Here is a 12,467-nt window from a genome sequence, read left to right as displayed (position 1 = left end):
AGCAGACATCACTTTAACTAGTATGTTTGAATAAAAGTTTACGGAGTTCTTTGAAACACGTTCCGACCGGTATTTCTTTGAGGCGACAGACTAAGTTGAAAAAGTGCGCCACCTATCGGTCAAATGCTTCACTCGGCAGTACGAACATTAATAAACGAAAAAATATTCAAATAATAAACTAGATGTCACAACTAAGTTGCCATCGAGTTGGTTTTGTTTGACATATTAGCTGGACCACAGTTGGGGCCCCGCACTATAGTTGTGTAGTTTTACGGTACAAATTTTCTGAAATTTTGATTTTAATCGCCGATAAGTCAGAAAATTAAAGACAGAATCGTTTAATGGTGACTTTTAGACCAATCTTTGCAATTATTTTCTATCGAGCCGATTCCGTCCCATCATGTATCGAGTATGGCTACTGTCTTTAAAATATAATTAATATTAACATTTTTTTTTTGTTGTAATAGAACAAATAGATTTTCTTAAAAAGTGCTTAAGTAACAACAACTTCAACGAAATGTGTGTTGACAGCCCGTTAAGTATTCTGTAGAAACTTGAATCATTTTCTAGAGACTTTACGAAAAGATTAACGTTCTTTACAGTCAGGTCCAAAAAGACTCGAAAAATATATGCGAGTGACTCCCCGCAGGCGGTAAGGTGGTATAACGACTAGTGAAACTCATAATGGCATGCATTTTGGAAATCTCCCGCACCCTGGGACTCACAAGTCAAATGATTCTGAATTCTTACCTTAGCGTCCAGTTTAAGTTTATTATTATACAACAAAACATCTTCACAAGTTTCCTTCCGACATTGCGCTGTTAGTACCAGCTGCTCCATCTGCAACGCCACGTACATTTGCACGCGAGCGCTCGATTCTACGCCTGCAGCGTCCGTGTGTACCGTTGCGGCGCTAAAGCGGGAGTTAACCTGGAAAAAGTTAGTCAACATTTAATTTTCGATACATGATTTTATTCTCTTGTTTTCTTTAACCTTTTGAACGCCACGCCTATCGCACGCGGCGCGTAATCGTGAACCTTGTCGGTACGCATGAAGGTTGATATTGGGCTGTAGCCGCGCGCGTCATATGACGTCTTTGGCGTTCAAAAGGTTAAATAAAAAAATAAAAACATTTATTCCGGATAACAAGACCCATACATTACTAATTACATAATATAATTAAAAAAATCTGCACTTGTATCGTAAATAACTATTTTGAGGTTGGCATATTGTATTGCAGTTCTTACAGGCCACCTTCGGTTTTCATCACTAGAAACGCCTGATGGTAACATTACATTGCAACATTGATCATAACATTGCAATGATGACATTGATGTTATACAGTAACTTATTGGCATTTGGCCAAATGTATGTATGTAAACACTTTATTGTACATAAGGGACAGGTAAAGATACAATATAAAAAATGTTGGCAATGTACATAGGCGAACTTATCCCTATAAGGGATCTCTTACAGTCAATCTTCAATCAAATCCGGTAGTTCAAATTTTTTGTTGACTTGTTTATGATGTTGGCCCAATGACGAACGCAACTTTGTCAAAAATCGAGAAGCGCGAAAATTTCGTGTTTTTTTTTTAAATTTGGGCGATTATTACCCTAAAAAACTAGTATTTAGTACCTACTCAGGGTGTTTTAAAATTAAATTTAATTTGCTATAATACGAAACTAGAAGTCTCTTAATGATTTCCGAGATAAAGGCTTTCAAAGTTTATAAAAGAGGGGGAAAAAGTCGGCTCACCAGATCCAATCAATGCTATATTCCCCCGCAAAGGTAATATCAAAAACTAGTCCAGTTAAAATCACTCAAATCTAAAAAATTACCTAAATTTTCGCGATTGTTTCGTTTTTGACGTGACAACGTCTTATAATTCGATGGAGCCGGCTGCACGCACGAAAAAACATGACTCGTGCGGCGTTACCTCGCTCTGAGGCGTACCATTTAAGGCTTGAAGTGCAAGCGAGAGCGCGCAACGAGCGACAAAGAGGCACAATCGGCCTCCGCGTTCGGCAGCGTTCGATATCTGTCTCTCTCCTACTTGAGTGAGCGATGCGTCCGCGTGGACAGCTGCTATACAATAATACATTTACATGTTTTCGTCAAGTATGAAGTGAAATATATCCATACAAAATGTCTATCATACAAATAAAATTAAAATTTTCTTTTCAAAAATGAAACCATTCCATCAGTATTTTCTTATGACGTTGTCACGTTCAACTATCGTCAGTAAACCGACTTTACAGACAACCGTTTTTTGACAAAGTTGCCTTCGGCGCTCGAGGTCACAAAGTTGGATTATTCATTAAGCCAACATCATAAACAAGTCTGCAAAAAATCAGAACTATCAGATTAGACGCAAACGAACCCCATTACAAAAGGCGACAAAGTTACTGGATGATTAAGAAGATGTGGCAAAATTTGTGTTAAACTGAAATTATGTCATTGGTAAGTAAGGTATTGGAATACGAATCAATGAATGATTTTCAATTCCTGCTTTTTTTTTTTATTAAAAACTGATCGGCGATTGGCTCTAGTCACACCTGATGGAAAGTAAAGACAGGGCCTAAGATGGAGCTCACCGGTTCAGTAGTAGCCTATTCACTCTTGCATTAAAGAGACCGAGGTCATATTTATCAGGGAATACAGAGGGCGGGAGCGCATTCCATTCTTTAGCCGTCCGTAACAAAAAAGAGGAGGCAAACCGTGCTGTCTAAAAAGTGATTACTTACTTGGAAACTGTTGAGCGATGCCTTAAAGTCTGTTTTCGTAACGTTGTCTATGCACGTCACATTCGTTGTGTCAATCTTTAAACTAAATATCTGGAAAAAACGGAAAATATAATAAGGACATAATAAATATAATATGGACATTCTTACACAAATTGACAAAGTCCCACAGTAAACTCAGTAAGGCTTGTGTTGAGAGTACTTAGACAACGATATATATAACATATACATATTTATAAATACTTAAATACACAGAAAACACCCATGACTCAGGAACAAATATCCGTGCTCATCACACAAGTAAATGCCCTTACCAGGATTTGAACCCGGGACAATCGGCTTCATAGGCAGAGTCACTACCCACTAGGCCAGACAGGTCGTCAAGATATATGAAGAGATATATGATGTCATCACAGGCCGTTTTATTTTTAATTAAAAATCTACACTAATTTTTTTTTATTGCAATAATTTGGCATCATCAATCATCCTATATATATATATGCTAAATCTCTTAATGATTTACTTTAGAAAACAATGTAAATATTTAAAAACACGACTATTTTTATAGTATACAGGAAGGAAAATGTGAAATAATTAACTAAATAACCTATGCAATAATTGTTGCTAATTGTTTTTGTTTAAGCTGTATATTTTATTGAGGTGTGCCAATAAAGATTATTCTAGCCATCTAATACATTAACCTATACAAAATTTGATTTTCTTTATGAATTATCCTTAAAACAATCATAAATCAGCACAGCGGATGTCATTCCAGATCTAGAGCAGAGCCCAACTGGGGAAGTACCTCCACCTTACAGAAAACCGCAGCCAAATAACACTAGACCCTACTCATAGTGTTGTGTTCCTGCCGGTGAGTAAGGTTGCCAGAGCTCAACGAGGGGGGTGGGGTTAGGGTCGGCAACGCGCATGTAACTCCTCTGGAGTTGCAGGCGTACATAGGCTACGGATACTGCTTACCATCAGGCGGGCTGTATGCTTGTTTGCCACCGACCTAGTATAAAAAAATAAAATTTTATAATTACATATGTGGATAAGAAAATTTGAATTTATCAACTAAATAACATATACATACATACAAATTCTGACATCCCCGATGAATTACCCTTAAAACATTAATACACGCAAGTGTTCACTGCTGTTTGCGAAACAATAAGTATTGTTCGAATAGGTATTTTTATCATTAAATGCCATAGAATCATAAAATTACTGGACAATGTACTGCCCCGTATTGGTTTCGCCAAATTACGGGAAAACGAAAAATTCATGCCTGAAATACGGCACAACCCGTAAAATACTGGACATCTGGTCACCCTACTCCAGAGGTTGATGGAACAAACCTTTGGTACTACAGGTGACAACCTGGGCAGCACAGGCGACGCCTCTTGGTCTTCAGCAGCATACTGCCTAACCTGTAGATATGGGCAACAACATATTCAAATACGTAGGTCACTAGATAAGTTTTGCAATAGACAAATTTGAAACAAAGAGGTGGTCTATCACATATAAATATATATTTAAATATAAACATTATTATAGGACATTATTACACAAATTGACTAAGTCCCACAGTAAGCTCAATAAGGCTTGTGTTGAGGGTACTTAGACAACGATATATATAATATATAAATATTTATAAATACTTAAATACATAGAAAACACCCATGACTCGGGAACAAATATCCATGCTCATCACACGAATAAATGCCCTTACCAGGATTTGAACCCAGGACAATCAGCTTCGTAGGCAGGGTCACTACCCACTAGGCCAAACCGGTCGTCAAACATCATATATTTTTTTAACTATATTTCCATAGACGTTTGGGCGGAAAACATTTACTTTTTTTTAATTTACTTATTAAAAAATAGATTTAAACTTTGAAAACGTCAGCGTGGGCTAAGGCCGATTTACGCATATTTTATACAACATTTTCATTTCATACAAAGTTAAGATTTTTTTAATAAGTAAATTTAAAAAGAAAGTAGATAATTTCCAGCCAATCATTGTCTATGGAAATATAGTTTTTAAAAGTATATGTGATAGGCCACCTGTCTATTTCACATTTGTCTATTGCAAAACTTATCTAGTGACCTATGTATGTACTTCGATCCCAGGAATACGAATTACTCTTCCAAAGCAGTATATGTACACAGACTTGCTAAATTTTATGGGTAAATTATAAATTAATCCATTCATTAAGTCGTCCAATAGCTGTGATTTCGTGATGCAAAGAGTTGCACTTGATATCCCTCAGTTTCAATTAAACACCCTACATTCGGATATGGAAGGATATGAAAGGAAAGTGATTGATATGCAGATAAGGAGAAATGGTTTTTTCACCACACCAACTGGTAAAGGCCCTCTTGATTGTTCAAAAACGAATGAGAAAGTTGCATTTTATCCACACGAGGGACAAAGTAATCAGATGAAAATTTTGAGGTGTTTCCTTATGTTACTTGGTACACTTTTAAATGATGATTTTGAATGATATTCTTTTTATTACGTTCATTTGGATTTGATTTAGTGTGTTTTTTTTTTGGTATTTTATTGTTAGTATTTTCTTCGCGTTGATGTGGTGAAAAAAAAGTATGTTTCACTCGGAGGCAAAGTTTGTTGAACCTTCGTGCCTTGAAACCCTCGCTACGCTCAAGATTCCACTTTTCGAACCACTCGCCATCTTTCGCTTGCTCGGATATTAATACGAGCGGTTAAATAACAACTTTGATAATTGTAAAACAAATAACTATTATCCCTGAGTTGAATGAAATAGGTAATTCTAACCTGCGGCCGTTTGTATCGCCTCTGCTTCTTAACCAGTTCGTGAAGCTCATCAAGAAATGATATCTGAGTATTGCTGACGGCGCAATGGATTTTCTGCAAATAAAAAAACCTTGAATATAATGACATAAACTTTGGTACAAAATCAGATAGTAATCTATCAATTGTACAGTCGCCATCAGTAATATCGGAGCGGCCGAGGTGCTCAAAAATATCTGAACACGCACTCCTCTGAACATTGTCTCCTTGACAATAGAGGTGTATTCAGATATTTGTGAACACCTTGGCCGCTTATTATTATTAGTTGACATCTTGAAATACGTTTATTGAAGTGATATTTCGCAAAAAATATGGAAATAATGGTTTATATCGTGTGACAGAGACGGCACGCCTACGCGTTCGTTGGGAGTTGATGGCACTCCAACTGTGCGTCTTCCCAATTGAACTAGTCGAGGTCGACCCCCGGCTCGCTTCCTGACAGATTAATACAATACAAATACAATACAATACAAATTATATATTGTTTGAATGTGAGTGGTTATAAATGGTGGTAGGGTTAGTATTTTGTTACATCACAATCAGCCAGAATTTGGCGTACAATACTTGGACTCTCAGTATGCATGTCATTAAAACCAATTAAGAATAAAAGTATAACAATGTCAGAATAAAAAAAAAAAAAAAGTATTATATAAAAAAGGTCAATAATAATTATAAAAAAGAATAATAATAATAATAATAGGCAAATGTCATGCATATAGAAAAGTATCAAACAATTTTTTTTTTTTAATAATTCATAATATTTAAATGTCAATAGCACTCAATAGTAATAAAATGGAATAACATTTTTTTTAAGCATTGGTGGATACAAAGTGTTCATTGACTGAGTAGAACATTTTTTGTAAACACCACTTAAATAATTTGCTTTTAAATCCTTGACAATCCAGGGATTTTAGGTCATTTGGCAAGTGGTTAAAGATTTTGACAGACATGAAAAGAACAGATTTTTCAAAATGAGCAGAGTTATGACATGGGTAACTGACATTGAGTCCATGGAATTTAGAAGTTGACCTAGGGTCATTAAGCCGCAGGTCAATTTATGCTGGTCGCTGCGCGAACACGTTTTAGTGTATTTGTATCTATATCGAAAAATAATGATTCAAGCACATTTATACGACGTCAAGTTGTAGAAATACGAAAAACGATACACACCGACCACCGAACGACCGTTACGGAATACGGTAGGTATACGACCTATGCCTGAAATTCATCAGCTAGAGGAAGGACCCACATCACGACATCATTACTAATGTGTTTAATTTAAAGAATATCTGCAGCGGTATCATGGTCCTGTTTTTGTCACTTGTCATATCATTCGTCACTTTCGCACTTACGTATTTGTTATTGCGTGACAGGTATGGTGACAAATGATAGACAGCCGTCCATCTTAGCTATGCTGGAGCGAGGTATGTACGGAGCTACAGAGCGAGGCGAATAATTATCGGGAATTGCAAGATCCTACTTAGACACTTTACCTCTGGATTATCTTAAATTCAAGTCCAGTTGGATGTTAAGATCAGAGAAGGAACGCTTGAGAACCAGGCAAGGTTAGACTGAGACACAAGTTACAGAAGACGAGGCTAGCTTTGTACACAAGATGGACAAAGGTAAAAAGAAGAACAATTCCAAAGAGAATCAGAAGCTATAAGTTTTTACCATCTAAAAGTGTTCCTGCCGGTGAGTAAGGTTGCCAGAGCTCAACGGGGGGGGTGGGGTTAGGGTCGGCAACGCGCATGTAACTCCTCTGGAGTTGCAGGTGTACATAGGCTACGGAGACTGCTTACCATCAGGCAGGCCGTATGCTTGTTTGCCACCGACGTAGTATAAAAAAAAAAATCTAGTACTATTTTGTATACCTACTAAATCGAAAACAATGAACATGCTTGTTTTTTATTTACTGTACCGGCCAATAATACATCACCTTTGTGTGTTTTTATATGAACGTGTATAGAGTAAACAATATAGGTTAGTTTGTCGTCTGCATATTTTACTAGTCATTTTATACAAATATATGATGAATACTGCAATGAAATACTGTGAATTACGATAGGAGACTCACAAGGAAAGGTACCCAATTGTCCGGTTCCGATTTGATTTATATTTATATATGTTAGTTAGTTAGTTAGTTAGTGCTTCTGGGCATTTTCCGCAAATCGACAACCATTGTGCCTATTTTGCGTGAAACGAGTTAGCGCTACTCTAACCACCCCAGCTCCTCCACGAAGCATAGCAAAGTTTTCAGGTTTCTAATTGCCTCTCCTAGTGTGCACGGATTCCCTAGGTATTTGTTCCTGTATACTTCTACCTGTTTGCAGTCTAGGAGAATATGTTTTGTTGTTTCTTCTTCTTCCATGCCGATTTGATTTATATTTATATATGTTATAGAGTGGTCTAAAATAACAGACACCTATTTTTTTTATCTGCCCAAACTCAACCTATTGGGAGAAATTGTCCTCCAAAGTACTAAAAAATTACTAAATCTTCTAACTCCTATAGAAAGTGATGCTCAAGCAACTTGCTAGTTAATAACTGGTTTGAGTATATGTTTGAAAGCAGCAAAAAATAATGAGCACGTGTTTTGTTATATCGGCTAAAACATTATTTTTTTCCTGTTCTCAAACATATACTCAAACAAGCCATTATCTAGCAAGTTGCTTGAGCATTACTTTCTATAGGAGTTAGAAGATTTAGTAACTTTTTAGTACTTTGGAGGACAATTTCTCCCAATAGGTTGAGTTTGGGCAGCTAAAAAAAATACGTGTCCGTTATTTTAGACTACTCTATAACATACATAAATATAAATCAAATCGGAACCGGACAGTTGGGTACCTTTCCTTGTCAGTAAAAGTTGACATACGTAAAAATAAAAAACCTCTATGAAAAAACCATTACATGAGACCAATTTTTCTCTTCGCTCGCACAAAGGACTATTACTAGACTACCTAAAGTAGTGAGGTGGAAATGACTTACATATATACATACATATAAAAGTTATACCGTAAAAACCGCTACTGTATTTTGATTTAATTCTTTTAAAACCTTCTACACAATATTAGGTCTACTTAGATGGTTTACAAGTCAATTTTTTTTTGGTATCTTGTAAACAAAAAACTATTATAAGTTATAAGAAATCAAACAAAAAATTGACTTGTAAACCGCCCGAGTAAATCTAATATTACTATGTAGGACAAAATTAAACAATACGGATACATACATAGTTAGATTCGGATCCAAGTTAGAGTTAGCGCTTTGAAATGAGTTTCAATAAAATTCTTCAAGAGCGCTCTCTTTACCTAATATACACAGTGTTTTCATTGAATTCCGTTAACTCCTGGGTATGGGTAAGTAAGTAAAAACTTTTTTTATTTTTATAAAAAGTAATTAAATGTGGCATATAGCGTTATTTTAACACGGGCATTACATTTAATTCAACCAAACAATTGAAAACTGTGACATATCAATGTCATTTCGAACATCGATCGTCCGAGATAGTACTTACGTTTAGTAGCAAATGTATACACTCGTACTAAACACTAATCAATATTTAAGCAGGCCCTAAGGCGAGTGTATACGCTCGGAATGGCATTATAAGGTGAAATTAAATTATTGATTATCTCCGAAATGGAGTTGATTAGAATACCGGTGTCTTTGAGAAAGTTACTAAATTTAAGCTCAGGGATGCACCCTTGAAACGGAATTAAAAAAAAAACACATTGTACTATACTCTTTGGTTGTAAGCAAACGGAAGATGTCGCAACTTCAACATCTCTAATCACGATAAGTGCTCTGACCTAACTATAGTTAGCAAGATTAGGTACAGCTGATAATTACATCTGCGCAGTAAGCAACAATAGGGCAAGTTATTTCCAAATACTTCTAAAAAATAAATTAGAGGCGCTTTCCATATACCCGAATGTTGCTATCTCTATTGCACACGCATAATTATATGGCTGTGAACATGACAGCCATATAATTATGCGTTTCAATTATATGGCTGTCATGTTCGCACAGTGACATCGACAACCGGCATCGTGGGCGGGACAGCAATACATATACTTGTGGCTTAGTGAGCTGTAGACTTCGCGATAATGTTGATAAGCTTAAATAATACTTCATTGTATCACGGCGTACTCACAATGGACTTAAGTGCCATAGACGTTAATGGCACTTAAGTCCTTTATGCCCATTCCCAGAATTTTGAACATATAAAAAAACGAAACGTCAGGAATATTATATCTAACTACTGAACCTGCTCACAAAATTTCACATTTGCGACCCGTAGATAACATCCGGAAACACGAAAGCAGATTGCCCGAATCAAAACGGAGAGCCTCGCTAACGCCAGTCAAATATAACTATGCGCGTGCAAATGTACGAAAATCTATGTGGGAAGCATCTCTTCTTTATCTAATCCCATTATTTTTATGTAACAAGCCTTACTCATGACCACGTCCGCGTGGAATCGTTTTATTGATCACCTGAGGGAAGAAACCGCTATCATGCACTGATTACCATTATAAAGATCTAGACCTGAGCCCCTAGTGTAAATTTATTCGATTTCGTGACGTGACGTACGCGTTTGCGTTAAGTCTCATTTAGTATGGGATTTAGAAACAGCGCGCCAAGCGGAACGTTTTGGAAACTCAAAATCCCATACAAAATGAGACTTAACGCAAACGCGTACATACGTCACGTTACGCAATCGAAAAAATTTACATTAGGGGTACAGATGTCAATTTAATGACTAAAGGGGCCCATTGATTACCAGTTCGCCGGACGATATCGGCCTGTCGTCCGGCGAACTGGTTATCAGTGGGCCCTTTTAGGTATATGCAGACGAAGTCTTGGATATAGAGGCTAGTAGCTATTCAATAATGTATTTCTGACCTCAACATTAAGCGGTCCATCAGCTTTCACTGTGCCCTCGACTAGGACGCTGAGACCAGCCTCCGCTAGCACGTTCCGCTCCTTCAACACGCGAGCCTTGAAATGTAATCATTGATTTATTAGATAGTCTGCCATTTTAGCTTGATGGTGGTGCTCAAAGCCCAGGGTTGCAAAGTTGAGGTTTGGACAACTGATTTTGGTAAAAAGACGGCAATAGGATTTTATCATGCAGAAAAATGCACAGGAAAATTAATCGAGAAGATCGTGAATGTTGACCTTCTGCGATTTTTTTGGTTCGCCAAACTATAAACATAATTGTATACATAATATGTGCGCCTAAACTATGTAATTTATTGTCCATTCTGGTAGAAAGAGACAACCTTTCAAAAGTTGATCTCACAAACTAAAAGACCGATAGAGTTGAATTAAGGGGCCCACTGATTATCAGTTCGCCGGACGATATCGGCCTGTCAGTTGATCGCGATTGTCAGCTTTTGTGAATAACTGACAAGCCGATATCGTCCGGCGAACTGGTAATCAGTGGACCCCTTTAGAAGGCTTCATTGCGTAGCATATAGTGCTCACTCCATACATCAGTTTTCTTACCAAATCGCTTATTATATTCGTAATAGTCGACATCTAGCGTCACGCGTAGCGGATTTATCAATACCGCTACTTGACTCAACAATTTTTTTTTTTTTTATAATAAAATATAGGATATTATTACACAAATTGACCAAGTCCCACAGTAAGCTCAATAAGGCTTGTGTTGAGGGTACTTAGACAACGATATATATAATATATAAATATTTATAAATACTTAAATACATAGAAAACACCCATGACTCAGGAACAAATATTCATGCTCATCACACGAATAAATGCCCTTACCAGGATTTGAACCCGGGACCATCAGCTTCGTAGGCAGGGTCACTACCCACTAGGCCAAACCGGTCGGTCAATAACAATTATCAGCTAATATTATAACAGGATATCTATTTTCAACTGCTTATAATATTTAGTTGTAAATTGAGCAATACACATTTCGTCAGTCGCGACACTCAATAAATCTAGTGTCAAGTAGCGCTACTGATAAATCCTGTACTTGACGCTAGATGTCGACTACGAAAATAATAAGCGTTTTGGTATTAAGAAAACTGATGTATGAAGTGAGCACTATACAAGGTGCCCGTGAGCATTGCGAGAGATTTTAACGGTGCATTCCTGATGGCCACAGAAGCAAAAAATGTTATATGACTTTTTGTAAAATTCGAAAAAAAAACTGTTTTTCCCCAGTTTTTGAACACTCCTGTATATAAAACGTAATTTTTATTGATAAACACATAACCTAAGATTAACTAAAAAGTTTTTTTTTATTTGGGGTAGCCTCTCGAACACATTTTTTTAATTTTTCGATGTCAATCAATAGGTATGTCCAGACTAGACCTCAAAGTGGCAATACAGCAGTCAAAAATGTGTTATGTACCGATTTATAGCGAAAGAATGATTTCGAAAAACATTTAATTATCTCTGAAACTAGGCCTAATCCAGAAAATTTTATATGACATTTTAGTTTCTAAATATTACCAGGAATGCACCGGCACCTTGTATGTTTACTTATTTTTCAATGACACTGTGATTATTTGCCAGTCGATTGATTATGAAGTTAAAATGTATATTTTTTAATCTACCTTAGCTTCGAGCAAGTTGGCGCAGAACACCAGAGCGCGCGCCGGGCCGCCCGCGGCTCCATCAGCATGAAGTTGGCACGCTGAGCCTTCCAATGTGAAGGAGGAACCGTGGATGGTCACCGTCGCATTGGTTATGTGGACTCCCATGAACTACAGATAGAAGTAGGAAGGAAATCAGCAAGGGCGTAGCCAGCCAGTGAACTAGGGGGGTATGGCAGACGCCACAGAGGGGCATACATTTTATGCCAAATTTGAGCTCTAGGGGTGGGGGGGCGGCAGCTGGTACCAACT

At 37.0% G+C, this 12,467-nt stretch overlaps 1 protein-coding gene across 1 annotated transcript in view; it reads right to left on the bottom strand.

Moving 5' to 3' along the window:
- Positions 1–12,467, bottom strand: part of LOC133520940 (protein hobbit) — a 56,973-nt gene that overhangs the window by 41,866 nt on the left and 2,640 nt on the right. The window contains exons 4-9 of the mRNA XM_061855647.1: positions 12,177–12,326; positions 10,486–10,581; positions 5,545–5,637; positions 4,103–4,174; positions 2,748–2,837; positions 751–930 (exon numbers count right to left, since the gene is read on the bottom strand). Coding sequence (XP_061711631.1) covers positions 751–930; positions 2,748–2,837; positions 4,103–4,174; positions 5,545–5,637; positions 10,486–10,581; positions 12,177–12,326 — 681 coding nt within the window. The remainder of the gene's footprint in view (positions 1–750; positions 931–2,747; positions 2,838–4,102; positions 4,175–5,544; positions 5,638–10,485; positions 10,582–12,176; positions 12,327–12,467) is intronic.

This window comes from Cydia pomonella, chromosome 9 (assembly GCF_033807575.1).
Source record: "Cydia pomonella isolate Wapato2018A chromosome 9, ilCydPomo1, whole genome shotgun sequence".
In the NCBI taxonomy this organism is placed as follows: domain Eukaryota; kingdom Metazoa; phylum Arthropoda; class Insecta; order Lepidoptera; family Tortricidae; genus Cydia; species Cydia pomonella.
Note: the sequence above shows the minus strand (reverse complement) of the source record. Positions and strands in the feature narration are given on the sequence as shown.